Source organism: Carettochelys insculpta, chromosome 2, assembly GCF_033958435.1.
Source record: "Carettochelys insculpta isolate YL-2023 chromosome 2, ASM3395843v1, whole genome shotgun sequence".
Lineage (NCBI taxonomy): Eukaryota > Metazoa > Chordata > Testudines > Carettochelyidae > Carettochelys > Carettochelys insculpta.
In genome coordinates, this window is record NC_134138.1 from 80,107,128 (window position 1) to 80,131,740 (window position 24,613).

Below are 24,613 nucleotides of genomic sequence, written 5' to 3' on the forward strand. Positions count from 1 at the left end.
TCCCATACAGTGTCTCCCCCTCAGAGAAGCATAGTGAATTTTTATTGAAGCAAATGTTCTCCAATACCTCCCCCCTTCCCCTTTAATGGTTCACCTAAACTTTATGGAACCAGAAAGCCATCAGGTAAGCCCAAAAAATGACCAAATGGACAAACTTAAGCATCACTATGTTTATTTACTTGAAAATGGACCTCTAAGAACAAAATGGTAAGCTCTGTGGGACAGGGACTATCTTTGAGTTAAGTGTTTGTGTCGTACCTAGCAAAACAGGGCTCTGATTGAGGGCATTCAGGTTCTGCATTCATGCAGACAAATACTAAATACAAGGTTTAAAATCAAGTGTTCTTCTTTGTAGGGAGTGAGTCTTTAATAACTGAAACACTCAAAATACGTGGTCAGCCTGATCCTGTTGAAAGCTCATTAATCTCAAGTTGCTAGCACTAAAATGTTAAAGAGGACCTTATGTACATGCAGAGTTACTTCCAATTGGCCTCAGGAAAAACACACAAATGATTAGGGTGTGGGAAGGATGGTTTCTGGGCAATCACAGAAAAAGATGTTATTTAAATGTTACCAGGCTTTCCCCACCCCACCCCCATGAACTCATACGCATTTCTTGATGCTAATTCATTAGGGTAGAGCTGGAGGTGGTAATGTGAGGGTTTTTTGTTTGTTTTTTTAAAAAAAAAAGAGTTAATAATGTGCCTGAAGCTGAGCGTCATTTTAGGACAGTAATTTGGCTAGCAGGTTTTGTGCAACAATCTATAGCAGTCATTAGCATGGCCTATGAGGAACTGAGGCAATGTTTCTTGGCAATACCCTTCCAACAGAATGAAGAGATTATTGTACACATCTCTGAAGTGACCCTTCTAGGTTTCTCATATGTCAGTTTGAAGAGGATTTTAGTTGTAACTCCCAGACACCAGATCAACACTATGGATCCATAACTGTGATCGGTATAATGTCATCACTCAAGGGTGTGAAAAAGCTACAGCCTGAGTGACACAGTTCTACTAACCTACCCCTGGGTATGTAGCCCTACATCAATGGGAGAGTTTTTCCCACTGGCAAAGCTACCAACTCTGAGCCAAGTGGATTATCTAAGCCAAAGGGAGAACATCTCTTGTGGTCACAGTGGCATCCACTGCTGCACTACAGCACCATTGCCCACCAGTGCAGAGGTGCCAATGTAGCACTGTAGATGAAGACAAGACCTTACTCTTGTTCCAGGGATTCATTCTACCAGTAGATAAACGCTATCTCATTGATGTCACCTGGTAGTTCACAAAGATCTTTGAGTATTACTTCTAAGAACACATCCTAGCCAAATTTCAGCTGAAGAGCCTCTGTCTTCATTCTATCAGTTCAATTAGATACAGTATTTGTATCCTTGTGCTGTTATTAAATAGCTCCTGACTTCCACCCCAGTGGTGCTAGAATTACAACAGCAGATGAAAGGACTTGTTTGTAAGGAAAGTTAGTGAAGATTCAAGCATTTTAGGAACTTGTGCAATGAAAGACACTATGTAGATACTGAAGATTTTATAATATTATGAAATGGAGCAGCTGCATGTTTATGCTATGGTGATTATATGGATTAATATTTTATTGCTTTTAATATGCTTACCAGCATTTTTGTGAATTATTTTCCTTCTCCCCTCACTCTGCCCCATAATATGTAAGGTTCTGATTAAGCTGCAATTTCTTCCACTCCTGAACTGCCACTTCCCAAGAATAGAGACAAATCTTAAGGTCCATTCACGCAGGGATGGAGTCAAACCTATGGTATTATGCAATGGAGTTCCAGCAATATTTTCTTTATCAGGAGATTTTCTTTTCTCTTTGATAGTCCTCACTGTGACAGAGTTTGCTTAAACTAATTCCTGTTTATGGCAATCTGTTGTTTGCACTTTCGTCTTTATTGCTTTATTTTAACTATGATGTGTTTTATCTTAATTCCAGTAAAAGAATACACTATAAAAGGAAGATGATTGTGATTACTCAATGGCTTACTTTTCTTCTGACTTGGCTTATTTTTATGGTTAGTATGATCTCCCAATTTCTTCTGTATTATAATTCTTGTAAGCCTTCAAGGAAGGGTATTTCCCGCTTCCATTGGACCCACACATACCACACAGGGGAACCTCTTTGGAGCTCTCCAAACAATATCTGATATGACTTACATGACTGTCCCAAATCTGCTTAAATCAAATGGAGTTTTGCTGTCAGCTTCAAAGAAAGCCAGCTCAAGCCCTGTATTTACACCATATAACTTTAATAAAGACAGTGTGTGAAACTTTTCTTTGATAATCTGAAAGATGGCCGGAAAGGCCGCACAACTTCAAGAAATAGCTTTATAATGTTTTACCTTGTAATAGTTCCTAGGAACACTTCTTCTTGGTCTGGATTGGTTTTGTAAACCACTGGGAATCCACCATGGCTGGTGCTAGCAAGAAGTTGAGCCAGCGAGGCAATGTTTTCCTTTAAGTGGAGGACTCTAACATAAGGCTCCATGATATCACTGGCAAAAAACAATTCCAAGTTTAACCTGAAAGACACAAAACAGACATCCAAAGAATTATTTAGTAAACAGGAAATGAGGCTCACTGTACCATGTTAGCATCTGACGAGTTTATAATGTGTTAGTAAATTGCTTCAAGATGGAAATCAATCTGTTTTATTTGCAAATATAAAAAAGTAATTACCCAATAAAATTGCTTATCAAGTTTTGCCTCTCTCTGTGTTAAGATATATGATGAATTCAACCATATGCATGGCAGGATGTTGTAAAAGTTATTCATCAACTTCCATGCCTTTTCTCACTTTAAAAAAATCTTAATCTGAACTAAAATCCTCCAGAAACCTATCCCAGATTAAACAGTATGAATTAAAGTAATTTGGTAAACTTCAAGCTTCCACTCAATTTTACTGTACTTTTCAGAGGTGGAGACTGGGCACGAGCCTTTGAAGATTACTGACAAACCAAATGAAAGGAATTTTTAAAGTCACTTATAGTATCTTTAAGGTTCTGGGAAAGATTGTCGTGGATTGTATCTCTGCTGCCCACTAATTACAAGTGATATAGACACCCCGTGGGAGGAATTTGAAGGGCAGGTGATTTGTTTTGTATGAAAGAAAGCAATGTACAATAATGATATTTTGTGCAAACATCTAAAATAGCCTCTAAAGACATATAGGCTGTCTACAATACCATCTTCCTTCGAAGAAAGGTTGGTAATTAGGGTGTTGGGAGTTTACTAATGAAGGGCTGCTGTGCATAGGCATCACTTCGTTAAGCAAATTCTCCGCCCCGCCCCCCTCCCCCTCACGGCAACTCCGAAGTTTTAAACTTCGAAGTACCAGCATGCGTCTAGCCGCAGCTCACCCCCTTACTCCTCAAAATTTTTTTTCCTGACTTACCAATGTACCTTTCCTGAAAACACCACAAGGCATGCAAGAACAACACATTAGCTATAAGCTTTCTGTTGTGGTCCTCCCTCTTGAGAGTCACAACAAGGGTACTAACTAATGCCAGCTGTTGTGGCAGTTGTGTGTGATGCCACCTGTCTAGGAGGAACTGAACTGAGACAACAAACTAACTTCCCATGTGGCATTAAGAAGCCATGAAAGAACCATGAGCTTCCAACCCTGCTGGTCCGCACTGGATTTTTGAAATAGTCATATATGAGTGCAAAATTCCTGTGTTCCATTTGCATATCCCATTGTCCCACACAGTACTCTGTTCCTACTGATGCCACACAAGCATTAGGAACTAACAGACATAACACACCATCCTCTGTTCTTATGGTCAAATAAAAATTGTGTGATCATGTTCTGTTATATTTACATTGCAAGGCAGTGGGACTACATGCAGAATTTAATGCCATTCAGTGCAAATAAGGCTGGTAGAACCTTCTGCTATCCTCATTCTCATTGAATAACATCAATTCTTCCAATCATAACCAATGGAAAAAATCACAAAGTAAAGGTGCTGCTCTCCATGTGATGGCTGGCTGAATTGTTGTGGGCGAAATCACTGTATTTGGGTAACTGTTTTTAAAAATATTCCTGTTTCTTTTACTCTTAACTAAAATACATAAAATATATTGAAAAACTATATATTTCCATCGTAAGCAACATCTGCATAGACAATTAGTTATAATGCTTCAAAATGCACAGCACATAGTATACTAATTGGAATGTAGACGTATGATTAACTATTTGCTGTATTACAAAATGCAAATTAAAAATGCATATAATTTGAAAATAAAATAAATGTAGAAAGCACTGTTACCTGATTTCAATGGAACAGCAGCAGCTTCTACAAATTATTTTTACTGGTGAAAAATTGTTTCTTTACCACCAGAGAGTATCTGGGCTTTGCTCTCCCCTTACCCCACAACACTGCTATTTAGCATGCAGGATGGATGTTTCAAATTATTGTACATCCTTAAGCTCCCTCAAAAAGTCATTAGTGTAGGAGGAACAGCTGGCTTGTTATATGGTTAACTGTTCTTGGCTGTGCCTGGGATCACAAAGAGTCTATTACAGCTATTGTAGCTGCAGAGCCTGAATCATCATGTTAGCTTTCACAGATGTGAAACAACTCACTAAAGGGGAAAAATGTCATCCCTTGGTGCTGACTTTCTGTTCAATATCAGTAGTAATTTTTTTTTTTTTTACTTGTCCATGATTCTAAGCGAGAGCACTGATTTAAGGACAAGCACGCAACAGCATTGTTTATAAAACAGAATTACATGGCAAAGGGATATTTAAACCTTAGTGACCAAATTCAGACCTTTCTGATTTGGTGCTGTTTCAAATGACATTAAGCCAAAGTGGAATTGTATGTATTATGCAACATGCGCCCCTTGGTCTCACCGACCAGGCTGAATTCTAAGTTGCATTTAGTCTCTCTTCAACATCCCTTTAAATAGTTTAGACTTGAAAAGACAGATGTTTAAATATCTAGATCCTGTAGACCTTTCTCATACGAGCAGTTAGTAAAGGAGGGATGCAATACTGGATTTGAGAGTGGCATTACCTAAACACTGTTATATCACTGTAATAGAGATGACACAGGTCTTCATTTACTGAGAAACATGAGAACATTTGTTCCCAATTGGATCACTAAGGATAACCTGCTGTACCATAGCACCAGGGTATTTCAAATTACACCAGGGTTTCAGATTCTTCTGCCATCAGAGTACACACATCTTGCATAGCTCCCATGAATGGAAATAATAATTGCAAGCACGATTCCAGAAGCAATGCAAAACAAATCTGTCCCGTAATCAACAGAAACTCAGCAAGATGCATTTATCTGGTAAGAAATTAATATCCCAAGAGGTCGGTTACCTTGAAATCATTAATACAAATATAAGTTCTAGTCCTGCTAGTCTCTAAATCAATGGAAATGTCCCATTGAAGTAAATTGCAAATGGACATAATCAAAATATGGAGGTCTCAGCCAACAGCTTACTTAATTAAAGAGAACAGTATTCTGCCTCTGAAATATAGTTTTCTCTTAATTCTGAGCAACTATCAAATGACAAAAGGATTTAATTATTTTGGAAAACCCAAATCAGACCATTTTCAAAGGACTGAGTTGCATGAGAACACAGGCTGTTCACCTTGTTCTTATTTATTTGCCTTCCTCTTTTTAGCACTCTCTCCAATACCTCACTTTATGTGGGGAGAATGTTTACCTGTTGACTAGCTACAGGCCATCCTGCTCAGAAGGGCACTGGATTTTATGTGGGCTTCTTGTAAACCATTGTTTTATTATCCTGCCTGATTATTGGCTCTTATATAAATAGTTCTCAAGAGTTTGTTGTTGGGTTTGCTTTGTGTTTGTGATGGTTGCCAAGAGCATTTACACAAAAAAACTCCAAGTCCTAATATCTGAGAGTTCACAGTGATTAATTTAAAGGACATTGGATGGAAAGTGTTTAAAAAAAAAAAACCTTCCTTGTGTTACTAATACTATTGATCATCAAAGCTGTTCAGTTGTTTACATCTAATTAATATTCTCCTGTTATGCTTTAAAAATTAAGCACCCATTCTTCTTATTACTGGGGCCCCTGGGCTCTACTTCATTAACCTTCACTTTCTGGCTCTCAAGCAACCATACAGAAATCCACTTGGGTTCACAGCACTGTAAATCCATTTTCTTTTCTTTCTTTTTTAACTTAATAAAAAGGTTTCAATGCACATTAGCTATGTATTAACACCTCTTCTTTCACACAAATTCTTAGCTCAGACACTGTCATTATTAAATGTTCAGCAATGATAGTATCCTAATTATGAAACTTGTATTGCAAAGTTGAGCTAGTCCTATTCTGGAGTCAGGATAGTAATTCCTACATAATATATACTGCTCTTCAAACCCATCCTGTACCAGTAAAGGCAATGGAAATTTGGCATTGATTTCACAGGGAGAATTAAGTTTTTAAATAGGCATGTGGAATGCCCACTGATGTCAATGTATGCAAATCAAGAGTAGTATAAGGCCTTGTACAGGCTAGAAAATCACAGTGTTTTAAAAGGTTTAAATCTACTTAAAGCCATGAAAACACCTAAGATACAGTTATTTAAATTTATTAAAAATTACTAAATAAAACTAAACCAATAAAAGCAAGCTTTAAACATATTGAAGTGTTTTTGAATGAGATCTATTTAAAACCAGTTTTAGACAACTTTCTAATACAGATATGACCGAAGTATGTCTCCAACTGGGTTGCTGAGTCCCAAGTGAGCGCACCTTCTAGTTAAATCAGGAGGCAAAGGTTGGACAGAGACTTCACCCTTAGTCCAATACAGCTTCAAGTATTTTGATCTCAAAAAGGCAGGCTTCCCAGCATCTCTGGGCCCAGCTTTCTCAAGCTGTTCAAGTGAGAGGAGATCTGTCTGTTCAGCTCAACGACATGTAGCTAGTAGAGTACTTAGCTTGAAATGTGTTGTTTAGGTTAGCCAAATGTCTCTGTCACTTGTTTCCCAGAGAGGATTTAAAACTTCTATTTAGCAACTACTGTATGTTGATGATAAATGGATTTCCATGTGGTCTGAGATGTCTGTCTCTACAAAGTGAGAACATGCAGAGCACCATGGGAAAAAGGGAATGGATGCGAATGCTGAGATTTTGTTGTGAAGGTCATGGAAACTGTGACTTCCAGAAACCTCCATGACATTTTCTGCTTCAGCCCCAGGGCAGGATGGCTGGGGCCCAGCAGCTCTAAGCTGCGAGGCAACAGGAGACCCCCGCATCTCCCAGTGGCCACAGGTAGCAGGGAGATCCTGCAGCACTGAACCTATGCAAGTTGCAAGGAGTCCCTCTGCAGTTCACCGGCCCCTACTGGCCGTGGGCAGGAGAGTTGGGAGGAGAGGACATGCATTTTCTAGCCACCACAGGCAGCAGTGGGACGTAACCCCATAGCTCCCAGCTGGCAGTGGCAGGGGAGATCCTGCACTCTTAGCCAACAGAAATAGTAGAGAAGACCCCCAAGCATTAGCAGCAGTGGGTACTGAACCCTCCTCATTTCCCAATTTGCCATAGTTTTTCCAGTAAAATTTAAGTACAGGTCATGGGCTTCTGTGAATTTTTGGTTATTGACCTCAACCAGTCTATGACTTGTGCTAAAAATAATTGCAACAAAATCTTAGCCTTACTTGCAACTTCTGGAAAGGAGACATTCTGCATGATAGGGGGCTTGACGACAATAACACAAACGTTTTTTTTAAAAATCACATAACTCCTGCTGCTTTGTGACTGTTCCCCTTGTGAAATCTTTTGCACCAGTGCAGAGTGAATATGCAATATTAGCTATTCAGAACAGTAGCACTTTATACCCATTCTCAGCAGGTGTAAATTATGTCACTAAGAACAGACCAAGAGAAACCCAGGCTTATTGACTGATACATTCAAAATTGATTAGATTACACATGATTCAACCCACCCAGGTAGATAAAATATAGTATGAGACATTTGTTAGCAGGACCGTGTGTTGGAGGTATCTATGTGGCTGCTTAACCTACAGGTGCCTCAACAGGCTCAAATTGGAGCATGTTATGATCTGGGTACAAAATATAAAGAATGCAGCTCATTTTCATAGAGCACGATGCAACTCTGGGAATAGTCTCAGGAACTGTGACTCCCTTTGCCCTTGCTAATCCACCAGTAATATCAGCCAGAGACGTCCTATTCATCGGCTTCCCCAACAACCTTTGTGTTCTCTTCCATGCTGCCGCTGATGTATGGAAAGCCCTCTCTGATGTAGTTCACAAAGTGAATTATCTTCTCTGGCTTCAGATCCTGTCACAAGACCATCTTCCACTGCTATGCCCTTGGGAAATTAGCCAAAATAAAGATATCAAATACTGAACAAAATAAAGAGACTAAAGGATCACTGTTTGTTGTATGCCTTCTCTTTTCGCTAGTTCTGATGCTTCTTTTCTTAGATTGGAAACACTTCAGTGCAGGAATCGGGTCTTACCTGCAAGAAGAGTGCCTAGAACATTGTAATCACTGACAAAATACAAATAATCAAATAAAAGGCTCCTCAATATTGAAATATAACCACATTCACAATTCTCTTTTCCTTTCTAATCAGCTAGTGGATGGCTTGGGTCAGCTGACTCAGTAATAATAATACATGTGAAGAAGAGATGAACTCAAGCTAGTCCATTCTCCTCTGATCCCACACTTTTGATTGCATGGCCCAGGAAACCATACTCCAGAGCTGGAGCTCATCACTCTTACTGGCATAATTCAAAACAGGAAAAGCTACTTGATACAAACCTGCTATAAAAATGGACTTGTAGCACATTTGTTGCAGTTGAATTGCACCAATGAAGTATTTGCCCTATTGTAGTTTATTAGTCAGTGAAAACTTACAGCATACATAGAGTTGTATGAAAAGTAGGAGACATTGCCTACATGCTTACAGTCCAAGGACCTGACTCTGAGAAGCTCTGGGCACCCATAATGTCCACTGACTTCACACCTAGCACTTCCAAACATCAGGCTGTAAACAGGAAGACAATACACACGAATGTGTGCTGAACTGAAATCCATCGTGTCGGTGCAATGGATAGAAATATATATTGCATGTCAGTAGTGTGTTAACAAAGCAATAAATATACATATACAGTTGTATATATGTTGCAACCAACTTAGATGGGTTAACCATGGTAGACTTATGGCATGTCCATGATAAAAGGAAGACCAATAATCCGATAAATTCTGCTTGACCTTTAAAACATATATTGTCATCGTTCTGGCCTGCCGGAAATACAGGGTTAGTCAGCATTTCTACATTTAGTCTGTGCTTTCATTCATTGGCCAGAAACGAAATATTCAGGCAGCTGGCAGAGAATAGGACGGTGGAGGCCTGCCTGAAGTTCTCATAAATATGGTCCCACAGGAGCCCTCCTCACCTCCTTCCAGTTTTAGAATAGTTTTACGGGTGCTGGACTGCATGAAACTCAACAGATTATTGCATCTGAACAAGAGCCAATTTAGAATTTATCAGATTATTGGTCACTGTGATAAAAGACCAATAGCATAGGTGAGGCTGGCTTGGGTCAGCTGACTCAGGCTCATGGTTCTCATGCTGTGAGGTTAGCAAATCCCGGGTTCTGAGACTTCTTCCCTCTGCCCCCCAGTATTCTCCACTCCTTGCAGGGTCTTAGAGCCCAGCCCAAGCCCATCTACACTGAAGTTTTATAATCCTTCGGCTCATGCCCAACAAGCCTAAAACAGAGACTCCAAAACTCTGAGATTTAATGCTGTGGGGCTTTTATCACACAGTAGACATGCCCTGTCTTATTTCACAGAGTTATATAGTAATACTTCAGCTATTCCTGCATTCTCCAGACCATTACAAGAGTCTGCAAAAATGTTCACTTAAAAAGCTAGGCCTGTCCACAGTCCAGCTGCTCTAGCAGTATAACTTTCTCTGACTCTGGTTATTTCCCAAAATGCAAGTTATCAAAATTCAAACAAATGTTCCAAACACACTTCCACGGGTACTAGCAGCAAAACCTGTACTATTGTGTGCTAAAATAAATACCTCATAATCTAGCAAGTGAGGAAATAAACATTTTCTGGATAGATCATTTCAGAGTACCTCCATGGGAAATTTGAACAATACTAAATTGGCTTTTGTTCAGATGCATTAATCTGATGAGTTTTGTGCAGCCCAGCACCAGTAAAAATCTTCCAAAACTGGGAAGACATGAGGAGGGCTCCCATGGGACCAGTCTTATGAAAGCTTCAGGCAGGCCTCCACCATGATATACTGTGCCGGCCATCTGAACATTTCCATTCTGGCTGATGCACAAAAGCAGAGACTAATATTAGAAATGCTGACTAACTCTGTATTTGGGGCAGGGAAGAATTATGACAATGTGTTTTAAAGTTCAGGTCAAGTTTATCAGATTGCCTTTCAGATAAACTGAAGTTTGGAGGTCTGGGACTTAGGGAGATCATAAATTGGAGATAGTAGCCATCGAGAAGAGGGAATACAAAGACATGGATTTGATGGAGGTTGGCCTGATTCTTGGATCCAGCCCTTTATGTTGGAGAAGGATGGTCTTTTGACTTAAGCACAGCAGTGGGAGTCAAAAGATGGGGGGTGAACTTCTGGCACTAGGAAATTCAGCAGGAATTTTGCCTTTGTCTTCAGTGGGCTTAGGATTTCACAATTATGCTCCTTTCTCAGCTGTGCTACAAATATGCTGTGTAATTTTAGGAAAGTTCCTTCACCCCTCAAGGTTCAGCATTCCAGTGTATAAAATGAGGATGATACTAAATCCTACCTGTCAAAGATGTTGTCAAGTTTCATTTACTATTATTGATACAAGCACAGAGATTTTCATAAGGAAGATATGGTACAAATCACCAATCATCATCATTATTAGAGAGAGATACTCTCTTAAGTAAAAATCTAGCTCTATAAACACCATCCCCTACATTGTAGATTTTTGAATCCAGATCAGAACTTCATAGCTTGGACACATCTGTAATAATCCAGGCTCTATGCTTGTCACAGCCATGACAAAATTTAATCTCAAGATTTTCTTCTTTCAGCCTTCTCCCACCCATGCCCAAAAAATCATGATTATCTTCTAAGTCAAGACTCCTCCATGTATTTTTCCTAATTGGAGTCTACATATTTTCAGTGTATGGAAGTATGTGTTTTTCCAATAACTATTTGTAAAATATCATAAAATGTTTTAAATAATTTATATTGAAAAGAATTTCTGATTAGGTCCAGTAACAAACAATTCAATATTAATTAAAATACTGTATATCTGCTTCCACTTTTATTGTAGATAAAGGATAATTTCTGCCATTACAGCCACAATTGGTAAGATGATGATGATGATGATGATGAACATAAAAAGTGGGAAGGGCTGTAGTACAGAAAGAATTATAGGTCTGAATATAATCTGAAAAAATATAACAACTTCATCTTGAGGTAAATTTGGAAAGGTTTGCAAGTAGGATAATAAAGACATCTTTGTACCTCAATACTATTAAAACATATATATGAAGATATTTATTCTAATAACTAATAATATACACACACATTTTCCCTTAGTACTCACCTACACCACTGATCCAGAGTCCCCTGAAGACAATATAAAGACTCCTAAATGACTTCAGTGGGCTTTGGTTCAAAGTAGTTATTCTACTGAACAACTGTTTGAATTCAAATAACTTGTAACAATATCTTCAGGAAAATGGTCTTGGCTGGCTCGCTGCTATGCAGGCATAACTGACTTTCTGGTGGCACTGGCTGTTGTAAAGTGGAAAATGGTGGTAATTTGTTTTGTCTGCTAACTGGTGGCAAGACATTACAACAGGCTGAACCAATTAGTGGAATATCCCATCCTGTTTCTGAACTTGCTGTGTGTTCTACCTGCATGTTACCACATGTGAAAGCTGAACTAGGGCCCTCCTGATCCACAGGCAGCAAGTTGCCCAAGGTGAGCCAAACAGAAGTCTCAGTCTAGCTGAGCCAGGAAAAACTGTACCCAGCTTCCCACTGCTGGAAGTGACCCAATGCATCTTTTACATAATGGCTAGAATGGAGGCTAGAATGGCTCATGCACTACCACTGGAAAATATGTTATTCATTCCATGTACTGCTGAAGAGCATTTCATTCTGTGGAAAGTGTACAGAAATCACTCCTTTGGTTTTCTGGAATTTCTCAGAAACAGAAAACATATCAATAGTCAGTTTCAGTCTCCCACCTGAACATAAAATGAGTTACACTTGTAACTACCATGGTTTTAAAAAAAGAATTCTGCAAAATCCTAAAAGCTTCTTTGATGAGATGTGTAATGCTAGCAAGGTAGAGTCTATTCTGCCTATACATTGGTATAGTGCTACTGTTTAAATTATGTTACTTCTGACCTATATCAGTGTCTGATTCTACTGGCTCTCAAGTCAATGTTGAAACACCCACTGACTTCAGTAGTGCAAGACTGGATTTTTTAAGTGAAAGACAGTCACTCTACAAAGTCAAATGCCCAGTCAGATACATATTGTGGGCTAAATTCTGTGCTTATATCAGTATTACTCCTGAGTGACTCTGCTTAATTAAAACTTCATTATACTCCCTTCTGTTTTGTAAATTGCTCGTCATAAGATCTCCACTCCAGACTGGATCAAGTGCCCACATATTTCACCAAGACACAGTCTGATGATTTATGCTTATCTACACAAAGCCAAATTCTAGTCTCAATTAAATCTTCTCTGGATTTACAGCAGAATTTAAATTTGACTTTGTGTATCTAAACTTGTGGTTTAGTTTTGTATTGTGTAAATTGTTGCTCATGAAAATTCTGTCTTGATAAAAGAGTAGCTGACCTGGTCCTCTACAGACAAGAGGGCCTAAAATATGCATTTTACAACCAGGAGGTCACCATAATCAGACAAATTACACAGCCAGTGAATTATACAGTAAGATACAAAAGACAAGGTATGAAGCAAGTATGTCAAGAAGAAATAGCACAGATAGATTCAAAGATGTAAACTCTGATAAGGACAGATTGATGTCAGAAACACTGAAGATTTACTGGAAGGAAAGAAACACTCCGGGCATGCAGTCTCCTCTCTCAACCACATCTAGCTTATCAAAACAATGCCTCGCCATACAGGATTTAGGTTAAGAAGGGATATCCTATGTTTGCTCAGCACCCATCATTTCAGACCCACTTACAGCACCATCACAACCAATCAAGGGATTTATTTGCAATATAGTTGTCCCCTGACCCATTTATAAGGTATGGCACAAATAGGTGCTTTGCTGGTTTAAGCTCTGGATGTGTTAGGACACTGGCATACCTAAGTGATCATGGAAACACGCAGCATTCAGCATCCAACTTTGACGAGGCACAAGTGGAATTCAGCCTACAAATTAAGGCTTACTAGCTATAGCTGTGATGGCCTTACGCATCCAGGGCTTCACATGCACTGCACTGACTGGTTCCAAGCGTGTCCACTGTATGGCAACAGAAGCTAGTAACACAGAGAATACTATTCATGATGGAGTCTGAAGTATGAATCACAATATCACATGAAGTGCCTATATTTTGTGCAGCCATGTCCAGTATTTAAGTTGGTTTTGACAAGATCTTAAAGTTACATTCACATGACAAACGGAAATCATCTTGTCAATGGATCAGAAGACAACTTGAGTTATGAATAATATAATATCAATATACTAAGAAATCCATTAACATTATCTAGGAACAAGTTTAATATTTTTAAATGACCTGAAACTATCAGAGAGAGAGATTCTCCATTTGCAATAATATATATTAGTATGACCACCATTCCAGATCACTAGCAAGACTTGATTTTTAGAAAGACAGACTTTTTCTATTAGGACAAAAGTAAACTCGGTGTATGTGTGTGTACAAATTTGTTGGTGACATAATAAAAAAGTCTGCCTTTTAGAATCAGCCTTAGTAGAGATCTAGAACAGTTAGTGGAGAGAGAATGACAGCGGAACAGACAGACATATTAGATCAGATTTCTTACAAAGAAAAACGTGAAATAGCCTTGACGACTGTGGTTATCTGACAGTTCAAAAAGCTCACAAAATATTGGGAATTCAGGTGAATGCACAGTAGTAAGACTGCATCGGCAAGAATTTGAGCATCTCGTTCATGTTCACACAAAACATTTCTCACGCAGTCACACACTGTAGTGAAGCTGGGTGGTCTCCCTCTGAACTGGAAGGGGAAGAACTCTCCAAAGCTAGGCTGATGGGCCAAACCAGAGCAATCCTGCCCTGTCCCCAGAAAGTAGAGAGGCAGGGCCAGAAGTACAAAGAATGGAGCTGAGGTCAATTGGGGCCCAGCCACTGAGACACCATATGCCTTCCCTGACGTAGGAGGCTGGCCCACACCACCAGAACCTCCAGTAGCACTGCTGATCAGAACACCTGAGCCACTGAAAGACCTGCTGGAGACTCCTTTCTCTGCAGGCCCAGAGGAGCTGGTCCCAAGCCCCATATGCCCACTGGGGAAGGAGCCCTAGGACAGCCAACCTTGTTCCTGCTGAGGAAATGGAAGAGAGCTGAGTCAGCATGCTGCAGTCAGGATCCCCACTGACCCAGCAGTAGCTAGATTGTCACAGTTAAGGTCCTGGGCTGGGATGCAGTGCAGCGGATGGACCAGCATCCCTGCTGCCAGCCCAGTCTGTAGGTGGCAATCCCCCTGTTTCTGCGGGGAACACCTGCACTTGTCGGCTCACCACCTGAACTTGGAGACCCAATGAGTCCCTGAACTGTTTTCTGCCCTGTCCTGAAAAGCGCTTGGGCATAGAGATGGTTGCTTAGATTGAGTAGAGGCCTGAGCACCTGGACCACTCATTCCCCACCCTGCAGCTGGGCCTGGGACTTCAGATTGCTTGTTCATTCTGAGTGGAGGCCTGAGCACCAGGAATACTTTCTGCCCTGCCCTGGGCACATTCCCTGCATGCTAGGCCTGAGCTCAGGCTTGAGACCCTGCTGTGGTTGTTGTCCCACCCTGAAGCAGGGCCTGGATCAGACTATTAACCTGCTCTGCCTGTTTGTAGAGAAGACTGTGGGCCTCCCTCTGAATCTGGCCAGGATTGAGACATCAGCCCAATCCAGTACCCACACCTACAAAGTCTTGATTTTTTTTTAAATGTCTCTTGAGAGATCAGAATCACACATAACCTGGAGGATTGTTCAGAGGTAAGTGGGCTGACCAAACCCCCTCTCAATTAATAGAGCTGACTGTACTGTAGTATCTTTATTATGACACTGTAGATATTCTATATGGCTAAATACAATAGCTTCCCAGGTAATGAATGTTACTGAAATCCTATGTTATCCTGAGCAGCAGAGTTGAAAGGGGAAGGGAGTGGTCACACTCTGCCACCTTTACACTCCCCTTAGACGGGGGCCATTTGTGACCCCAGAGTAACTTAGAACAGACTGACCCATCACCTAGCCAGCCTCGTAGCCCATTTGCATGCCAGCCAGGGTTCTCCTCACACCAGGAAATTCTCAGCTGTTCCTTTAAGGAAGCTCTCCTCCCTGTGCTGCCAACACAGGGGCCAGGATCTTCCCTGAATTCTCTATAACAGATGTGGCCACTGATGTGCAACTCTCTCTCTCCCCAGCTCTCTTTTGTTTTGACATAATGCCCATCATGATGTAAGCACTGACCATGCATAAAATGCCTTTGCTTTGAACAGAGGTTTAACAAGATGCGCCGTGTAGGTTTTGGAAAGCTGTCTTTGAATTAACAGTTGCGTCAGCTAAATGAGTGAGGAATCTTTTAGTTCGGTTGTTACCAAAACCTCAAGGCTGATCATCCCTAAAGCCTTGGGATTTTCAAAATCCCAAACCACATCTGAAATTCACTAATTGCCCCCATCTTTATAATGAGCCAAACCAACACATTAGATCCAAACCAATCCTCAAACTTTGGTTAGTTTGATATCTGGATCTGACGACTGCAGCATGAGCTCAGGGAAAAGTAGACAGGGAAGGAAAATGTCATCCCTATTCCATGATCTTTAATATAAGAACACTTTTGATACATTTTTTAAAAAGGAACCTAAAATGAGACCACTATAACATATTCTGCAGCCAGAATTCTTGGCTCCCAAAAACATCTTTATATGGTATGTAATACAGAAACACTCAGGAGACTATATAAGAACTTTGACATGGCTAATATTACGCTAGAACAAAACAGAACTACTGGCACCATATCCACTCGGCTCTTAAGTAAACTTGTCCCATTAAAAAGTAGCCTCTAAGATACATTCTCTCTGAAGTGTATAGTAGCTTATAAAAAGCAGGAAGAGTTGCCAAGTAATGGATGTGTTCAAGTACTCTTTACCCTCATTAAAGAGCATTCCCTGGCAGCTAGCAACTTTGAGTGCTCCAATGAACTAGATTTTATAAAGAGGGTGTTTATAGTGGTGTGCAGTGTGCTGGAAGTGACGGTGTTCTGTACCAGCCATGAATTAGATACAGCTGTATTGGGAACCCTGTCATCCAGAGCACAAAATGCAACAGGCTGTAAGATCAATGAGGTTCAGAAATGTAAGTACTTGAAGAACAAAGTGAGTTTCTCTGATCCACAGCAAGAAAGGCAAAAGAGCTGAGCTGAACCATTCACCTGTTTGTCAATGGATAGTCCTCTGGCCTCCATTTAATATCTGACATATCTTCTAGATGGGGATTGATTACATCCAGACTTGGGAGGAAAGTGGGATTAGATGAGAGGGGGTGGATCACTCGATACTCTGCACTGTTTCTTTTGCTCCCCTGAGGCACCTGGCACCAGCTACTGTTGGAAAACAGGACCCTGAGCTCAACAGATCTTTGGTCTGACTGAGTATGGCCATTCTTATGTTCTGAAAGGACTAGATGAGCTAATAAGTACTGGCAAAGGGGAGACCCAAGCTAGGCATCTTTTGCTATGGACACTGAAGAATAAAATTTGGGACCTCCTTTCTATTCCATTACCAATTAATACACTAGTGGAACATAGGAAAGACCATACTGGGTCAAACCAATGGCCCACGAGCCAATCCCAGCAATCATCCCCTATTGTCTACTCTTAGCACCTGGCAAACAGTGCCTAGGGAACCTCAGAGCAGTGTATTGGACCCAACCTACTCTGGCTAGCAGGCATTAAGGGATCTGTCCTCTATGAATTTATCTAATTCTTTTTTCAAGCCTGTTGTATTCTGGCCTTCACAACATCCCCTAGAATGAGTTCCAGGTTGACAGTGTGTTTTTGTGAAGAAATGCTTCCTTTTGTTTCTTTTAAAACCTGCTGCTTATGACACGTTAAACTGCCCTCATCCAGCACCCTGGGGACCTGAGCAGTGCCAAATGAGAGAATTTGAGGGACCATAGGAAGTCAATATTGTGTAGCATATTACCAACACTTCAGCTGCTTACTGGGATCTTAGAAGACATTTGGGGGAAATTACAGCTAAATAACAGCACAAAACACTGAGATCCAGGTCTGGTGACTGTAAACAAACTTGATGGGAACACAGGAATCTTCACCACACTCATGATAAGTGGTCATCTGGCTAACTAAAACCATGCCAGATTACGGATGTTGCCAAATGAGAGGGTGCTGAACTAGAAAGGTTCAACCTGTAATTCCATTGGGTGAGCTCTAGTTTGTGTGTTCTGTGAAGGGATAAATAACACTTCTTTATATACTTCCTTCACACCAGTCAAGATTTTATAGCTCTCTAGCATATCCCCTCTTAGTCATCTTTTCCAAGATGAAAATCTCTCTTCATACAGAAGCTGTTCCACACCCCTAACCATTTCTGTTACCCTTCTCTGTACCTTTTCCATTTCTAATATATCTTTTTTGAGATGGGTTGACCAGATGAGCATGAAAATAGTTCAAGTTTTTTCTGTTTTTATTTGAAGGAGCCCGGTGGAATTTGTTATGGATTTTGAAAAAGAAATTCCACATACACTGTGTGTGTGTGTCTCAGCTATGCAAATTATGAATTGTTCTCAAGGGTAAGTTCATTGTCAGTTTCTGTATTGCTGACCTTGAGATCTTTTCTGTCTTATTTAAAAGAACATTAACATGCAGAGCAACAGCACTATTTCAAACAGCTCTTAGAAAAAAAATGCTCCTGGAAAGGGACTTGACGGGATACAAGGGAAGAGAGTGGGAGTGAGATGACTGAAATGATATATTTTTCTTTCTCTGTGCCTTCAAACTTATGAGACCTCACTCTGAACCAGGGAAACTAGATGTAATTCTTTCCATGGCCATGTCATCTGACTAGAATACCAAGGGAGACTTTATCTCCCTTCCTGTTCTATTTTATCTGCCATGTTACATCCATAGGACATCCATAATTTTGCAGATTGTTTTTATTTCTGCCTACCGCACTGCTAGTTCTCTTGCATCAAATGCAGTTAGTATCCCTTGTGCCTGATAGAGACTCTGTCAAATGTAATGAAAGCCAAAAGTGACAAAGCATGGACAGCAAGAATCCCTGAGCCTTCTGATTTGTCCCAAAGTTTCCTTTGAGGATACAAGACTATCCAATGGACTATAATACCGGAGGAAGTAGGTAATACAGCAGTAGCCATCTATGACTAGCTATTGGACCTGGCTAAATGTTAATCAAATGAGTCTGATAAGCAGACAGAAACTGTGGGTGTCTACACTTGAACATAGGGGTACAATTTTCAGCTTCACTAGACATACCTACATTAGTGCTGATCAAGCTTTTGCGCTAAAAATAGAAGTGTACTGCAGAGACAGGAGGCACTACCCATTCCAGGTGCATCCTTTTGGAGACAGTAGGTAAATATTTGGGATGCCTAACCCCTGTCACTGCTAGCACAGCTGCAGAAACATTTCTATTTTTTAGGCCTAGTCTACACTAGAAGGTTAGTTAGAATTTAGATGACTTAGATCAATTTTCTAAGCAAACAGTCCACACTAGAGGGTCGATTCCTTTGACTTTAAGGGCTCCTCAGGTCAACTTTTGTATTCCTGCTTTTAACAAGGAGTAACATTCAAAATCAACCATGCACAGCTGACTTTAGGATAGTGTAGGTGGAACATTGTGAAATTCAACGTCTTGGCCTCCTAGAGGTGTCCCACACTGTCCCAATGTGACCACGTGGGCCACTACTTTCAGCTCCACTGCTCTCCAGGTGTACAGGAAATGGCCCATGAAAGTTTGAATTTTATTTCCTATTTAGCCAGTGTGGTAAGTGGAACAGGCAGCACACCTCAGCAGCACATCTGGCCAGGAATTCCCAGGGTAGCAGATGAGCTCCAGCATGAAGATCCAGGACTTCATTGCTCTGTGGGGGGGATGAATCTGTGCTGACAGAAATATGAAGCAGAAAAAGGAATGCAGACATCTATGCCAAGATTTCACAGGGAATGGTGGAAAAAGGATACACCTGGGACAACCACCAGTGCCGTATGAAAATAAAGGAGCTCAAGCACACATACCACTGCAAACATTTTGTTTCTATGAGCAACTGCAAGGGATTCTAGGGGATCCCAACCCACTGTCCCCAAACAGTCCATGGATAACACCCAAGAGATTGATCAAGCAGCCTCTGGCAACAGCAAGGAGGACATGGAGGAGGAGAAAGAGGATGACAATGATCAACAGATGAACAATGCAGCTGATCTCACTGACAGCCAGGAACTTTTTGAAACTTTGGATGTTGTCCCACCCCTCCCACCCCTGTTCTTTACACAGCCAGACCCTGATGGTGGGGAGGGCATCTCTGGTGAGTTCTCATTTTTATTCATGATAAGAGTGGGTTATGGTAATTGGGTGTGATCTGTGGTGAGTGCTGTACCTACACAGTCCAGGACCCCTGGAACAACTCGTTAACATTTCTGGGAATGGAGAGCCAATCCTCCCTGAACAGCTCCATAAAACTCTCAGACAGGGACTCTTTAATTCTTCTCACAAGGGTTTTTTTTTTTTTTGGGGGGGGGGGGGCAGGGGCGGTCTTCCTAATTTCAACCTTTTGGTAGGACACCTTTCCTCACTGAACCACCAGTAAGTAATCTGGAGTCACGTCACAACAGAGCAGTGCAGCATATCAACCACCCTTCTGCCCACATTCAGTCAGCATCTGTTCCTTATCAATGTTTGTTATTCTAAGGAGGATAGTATCTCTCTTGGCAACCTAGATGAGGCAGGAAAAGGAGCATTATGTTATCAGAATAGCAAAAGCTGGTCCATCATGCCTGGGCCATTCCTCTCCCCTCCTTTCCCTGCACTCCTGAGAGAAGGAAAACTTTCAGTGTCCCAGACAAGGGTGGGGAGAGCATGCCGCAACTGTGACAGCCACACCGCCACAACACCACGAGCCATACACCACCATCACTGTAACATGCACAGTGCAGAAACTGCTTTTGGACTCACAGGCTTAAAAGTATGCCCCAATCTGTGCATTACCATGCCTGAAAGCAAACCAAGTCAAGAAGGTCCCTAGACAAGCCGGTCCCTTAACGTCTCCATGCAGCACCTGCTGCTCAGAAGATGCTTAAAAGCCAGAATTTGTCTTTGCACATAATACATGCCCATTGTATGCCATACAGGCTCTTTCATGAAATTCCTTTGTGTGTTGTACAACTTACCTCATTTATAGTAAATGTTCTCCTTAATGTCTGGCCTTCACTTATGTTTTGTTGCAGTGTGCTCAACAGTGGGCTGGTTGACCAATGCTCCACCCCACCCTCCCTCCAGCTCTTAGACTGGCAGAGATCCAAAGAAGAAATTGCATGCACGAAGATATATTCCCAGAGCATATGCAAGTTGCCTGCACAGACAGAGTACTGCTGAATGCCGGGAGGAAACACGCTGGAGGGGAGGCAGGTGGATCAGGAGGACAGGAGAATGCTCAGACAGCATGAAGTCCAAACCAAAGAGGAGAAGTTGCAGCTGATGAGGCAGCAAAGAACGCTCCTGAGGTGCCTGGTACAAGAGCACAGAGCCCCATTGCAGACCATGATAAACCACATGGTCTCTTTGCCATGTTTCCTAACCTCCCCTCTTTGGTGCCCCAGAATGGGGAGGGGTCGAGGGCAACCTTGCATTCCACTCCCTGGGATTCTTCTCAGAACAGAAGACTGACATTCCCCCATCTGTAACGGCAAAATGCCTCTTGCCCTTGCTCACCTGCCCCACAAAGCACCTGCCATGAATTCCTTTACTGTTGTCTGAATAAAAACAATAAAGCTCAAAAAAAACAGTGTCTTTATTGCTTGTTTTGCGTGTGGATGAGGGAGAGGTTCCAGGATTTACAGACCAACACACATCATACAGGGGGCACCTCCTTAAAAGCACCAGACGTGACTGTCATGTCACTGTCTGGTCATTCATAAAGCTGTTTTTCAAAGCCTCCCTGAGTAGCAGTGCCCCTTGCTGTGCTCTCTGTGTTGCTCTAGTGTCTGGATGCTCATAATTATTGGCCAGGTTATCTAATTCAGCCCTCCAGCCTGCAATGAAAATTTCCCCCTTATCTCACGTGAAGTATGGAGCACACAGCAGGCTGCCACCATGAAGGGAATATTGCTTTCACTGAGGTCTAACCAAGTCAGGAGGCTCCTTAACCTGGCTTTTACATGGCCAAAAGCACATTCTACCACCATTCTGCACTTGTTCAGCCTATAGTTGAACTGTTGCTTACTGCACTGTTGCTTACTACACTATTCAGCACCTCATTTGGACAATGGCAGCCACTCGCCACATCGAAAGTGCCACTTTTGAAATGCAAAATAGCCGTGTAGATGAGGGGTTCCTTCAAAAGTAAGCCCGCTTTCAAAAGCGCCCTTCTTGCTAATTATTTTCAGGAAGAAGGGTGCTTTTGAAAGCAGGGCTTCCTTTTTAAGAAACACCATCTACACAGGTATTTTGCATTTCAAAAGTAGCACTTTGAACATGGCAAGTGGCTGCCATTTTGCAAATGAGGCACTGAATAGTCATATCAGTGCCTCATTAGCATTTTCAATCTGCTTGCATTTACATGCCCCTTCCAAAAGGCAGCCACACACTAACTTTAGAGAACATAAAAATACAATGGCTATAAAACTTCATGCTCTGCAGCACCGGCCAAACTGTAACTTCCTGATTTAGGAAATAAATTCTCTCTACAGGTCAGACATTACATAAGTGTCCACTACAGTGATGAAGCTTTTGGCAGTGGCTGCTACCAAGACAAACTAACGCATTAGACCAAATATTAGTTTGATCTGGCATAGCAATTCCTATGCTTCAGGAAAAGAATCGCATTAGTCAACAAGCAAGCTGGAAACATTTGCCAATAATCAAATCAGAAAAATTACTATGATTCCCTCACAAGTCTCACAGAATTTCTGTTAGAGCATTCACACCTTTCTTTTAAATATTGCCTGGCTTAGGAATTGCTAGAGATATCTGAGTGTTGAATACACTAATTCAATTTGCATGCCACAAGCCCTGCCTTTGGTCCTTTATTCAATACCCCAGAGCATTTGGTCCTCAATTAACAAAGACCACACATGTATATGAAGATATAATTAGGCACTCCATTAAACACCATTAAAATTAGTAAACATACCGTTTTTTCCTGTGGCTTGCAAAAGGCTCAGAATCTAAGTAAGGAATGCATTTCAGCTTCAGTAAGGAGCTATACAGGGACATGTTAAACCAGTCTCCAATCATCTTGGCCACCACGACAGCCAGCATCACAAGTAGCAAGGACTGCACATCATTTGTGATCTCCACCTGAAAAAGAGAATGAGGAATTTCCCATTACTGAACTGACATATTTGGAGAAAACAGGGATAGCAATGGCTGCATTGCATATTCATTGGGAACTGGAACAAGAATATTGACTCCTTGACAAGATACAAGGGTTAAAATAAATGGAATCAGAAAGGTGACCTGTTCCCTACTGAAAGCAGAAATGAACTCCTCATCCTTTTACAACTACACTTTTATTTAAAATATATTGGATTCCTAGATTTCAGGTGGCTCATAATCATCTCTTCTATTGGGCCTGAGTAAGGAGAGATGGAGCAATCAAATTTTAATGCCCTGCCACTGTGACAAATATTTCCAAATTAAAAACAAATCAAATTACTGATTTTGCCTCCTTGCTGGATCCAATAGATTACACAGTTTCTCCACAATTCTTCTTCCGGCTTCCTGACAAAGCACACTCCTTGTACAAGTATCGGAGGGGTAGTTGTGTTAGTCTGGATCTGTAACAGCAACGAAGGGTCCTGTGGCACCTTATAGACTACTTACCTCTTACTACAGGACAAGTCCAAGAGAGAAACCAACAGAACACCACTAGCCATCACCTACAGTCCTCAGATAAAACCTCTACAGCGCATCATCAGGGATTTACAACCCATCCTGGACAATGATCCCCCACTTGCACAGGCCTTGAGAGGCAGACCAGTCCTTGCCCACAGACAACCTGCCAACCTGAAGCAAATCCTAACCAGCAACTACACACCGCACCACAGTCACTCTAACTCAGGGACCCATCCATGCAACAAACCTCGTTGCCAGCTCTGCCCACATATCTACACCAGCAACACCATTACAGGACCTAACCAGATCAGCCACACCATCGTGGGTTCATTCAGCTGCACATCTACCAATACAATTTATGCCATCATGTGCCAGCAATGCCCCTCTGCTATATACATCGGACAAACTGGACAGTCTCTACGTAAAAGAATAAACGCACACAAATCAGATATTAGAAATGGTAATATACAAAAACTCATAGGAGAGCACTTCAATCTCCCAGGCCACACAGTAGCAGACTTAAAAGTAGCTATCCTACAGCAAAGAAATTTCAGGACCAGACTCCAAAGACAAATTGCTGAGCTACAATTCATCTGCAAATTCGACGCCCTCAGCTCAGGCTTAAACAAAGACTGTGAATGGCTGGCTAAATACAAAAGCAGTTTCCCCTCCCTTGGTGTTCACACCTCCAGATCAACTGCTGATAGTAAGCCTCACCCTTGCTGACTGAGCTAACCTTGTTATCCCCACCCTTGCTCTGGCTTATTTATACCTGGCCCTGCAGATTTCCAAGACCAGCATCTGATGAAGTGAGTCTGTGCTCACGAAAGCTCATGCTCAAAACTCTTCTGTTAGTCTATAAGGTGCCACAGGACCCTTCGTTGCTGTTACTCCTTGTACAGGCTGCCTCAGGTAAACATCATCCTAGAGGATGCTGGAGATGAACACAAGCAGCCCCCAGAAGAAGCTCAGGTCAAGATACACAAGGAAGAGGAGGAAAACTAGCAGTGTGACTCTATTACTGCTGCAAATATTGACATGGGTTCCCCACGATTAGGCATGCTTGGTCTGGCTGTTCTTTCCTTATGCTGCACATGGCAAAAATATTCTGTCGTTTGTTCTCCACAGCCCAGGGCTGACAACTGCAGACCACATACTAGATGTGCAATGTAGGTGTATATCGTGTTATCAGAAAATAGTCTAGTAAGATGAAACTGAAGTTAATTGCTCTCCCTTTCTTTCTAAACTCTATTTCACTGTACAAAATTGCACCCTTG

At 41.4% G+C, this 24,613-nt stretch overlaps 1 protein-coding gene across 1 annotated transcript in view; it reads right to left on the reverse strand.

Moving 5' to 3' along the window:
* Positions 1-24,613, reverse strand: part of LOC142008573 (chloride channel protein C-like) — a 115,555-nt gene that overhangs the window by 25,020 nt on the left and 65,922 nt on the right. Inside the window, exons 12-13 of the mRNA XM_074985804.1 lie at positions 22,633-22,799; positions 2,369-2,548 (exon numbers count right to left, since the gene is read on the reverse strand). Coding sequence (XP_074841905.1) covers positions 2,369-2,548; positions 22,633-22,799 — 347 coding nt within the window. The remainder of the gene's footprint in view (positions 1-2,368; positions 2,549-22,632; positions 22,800-24,613) is intronic.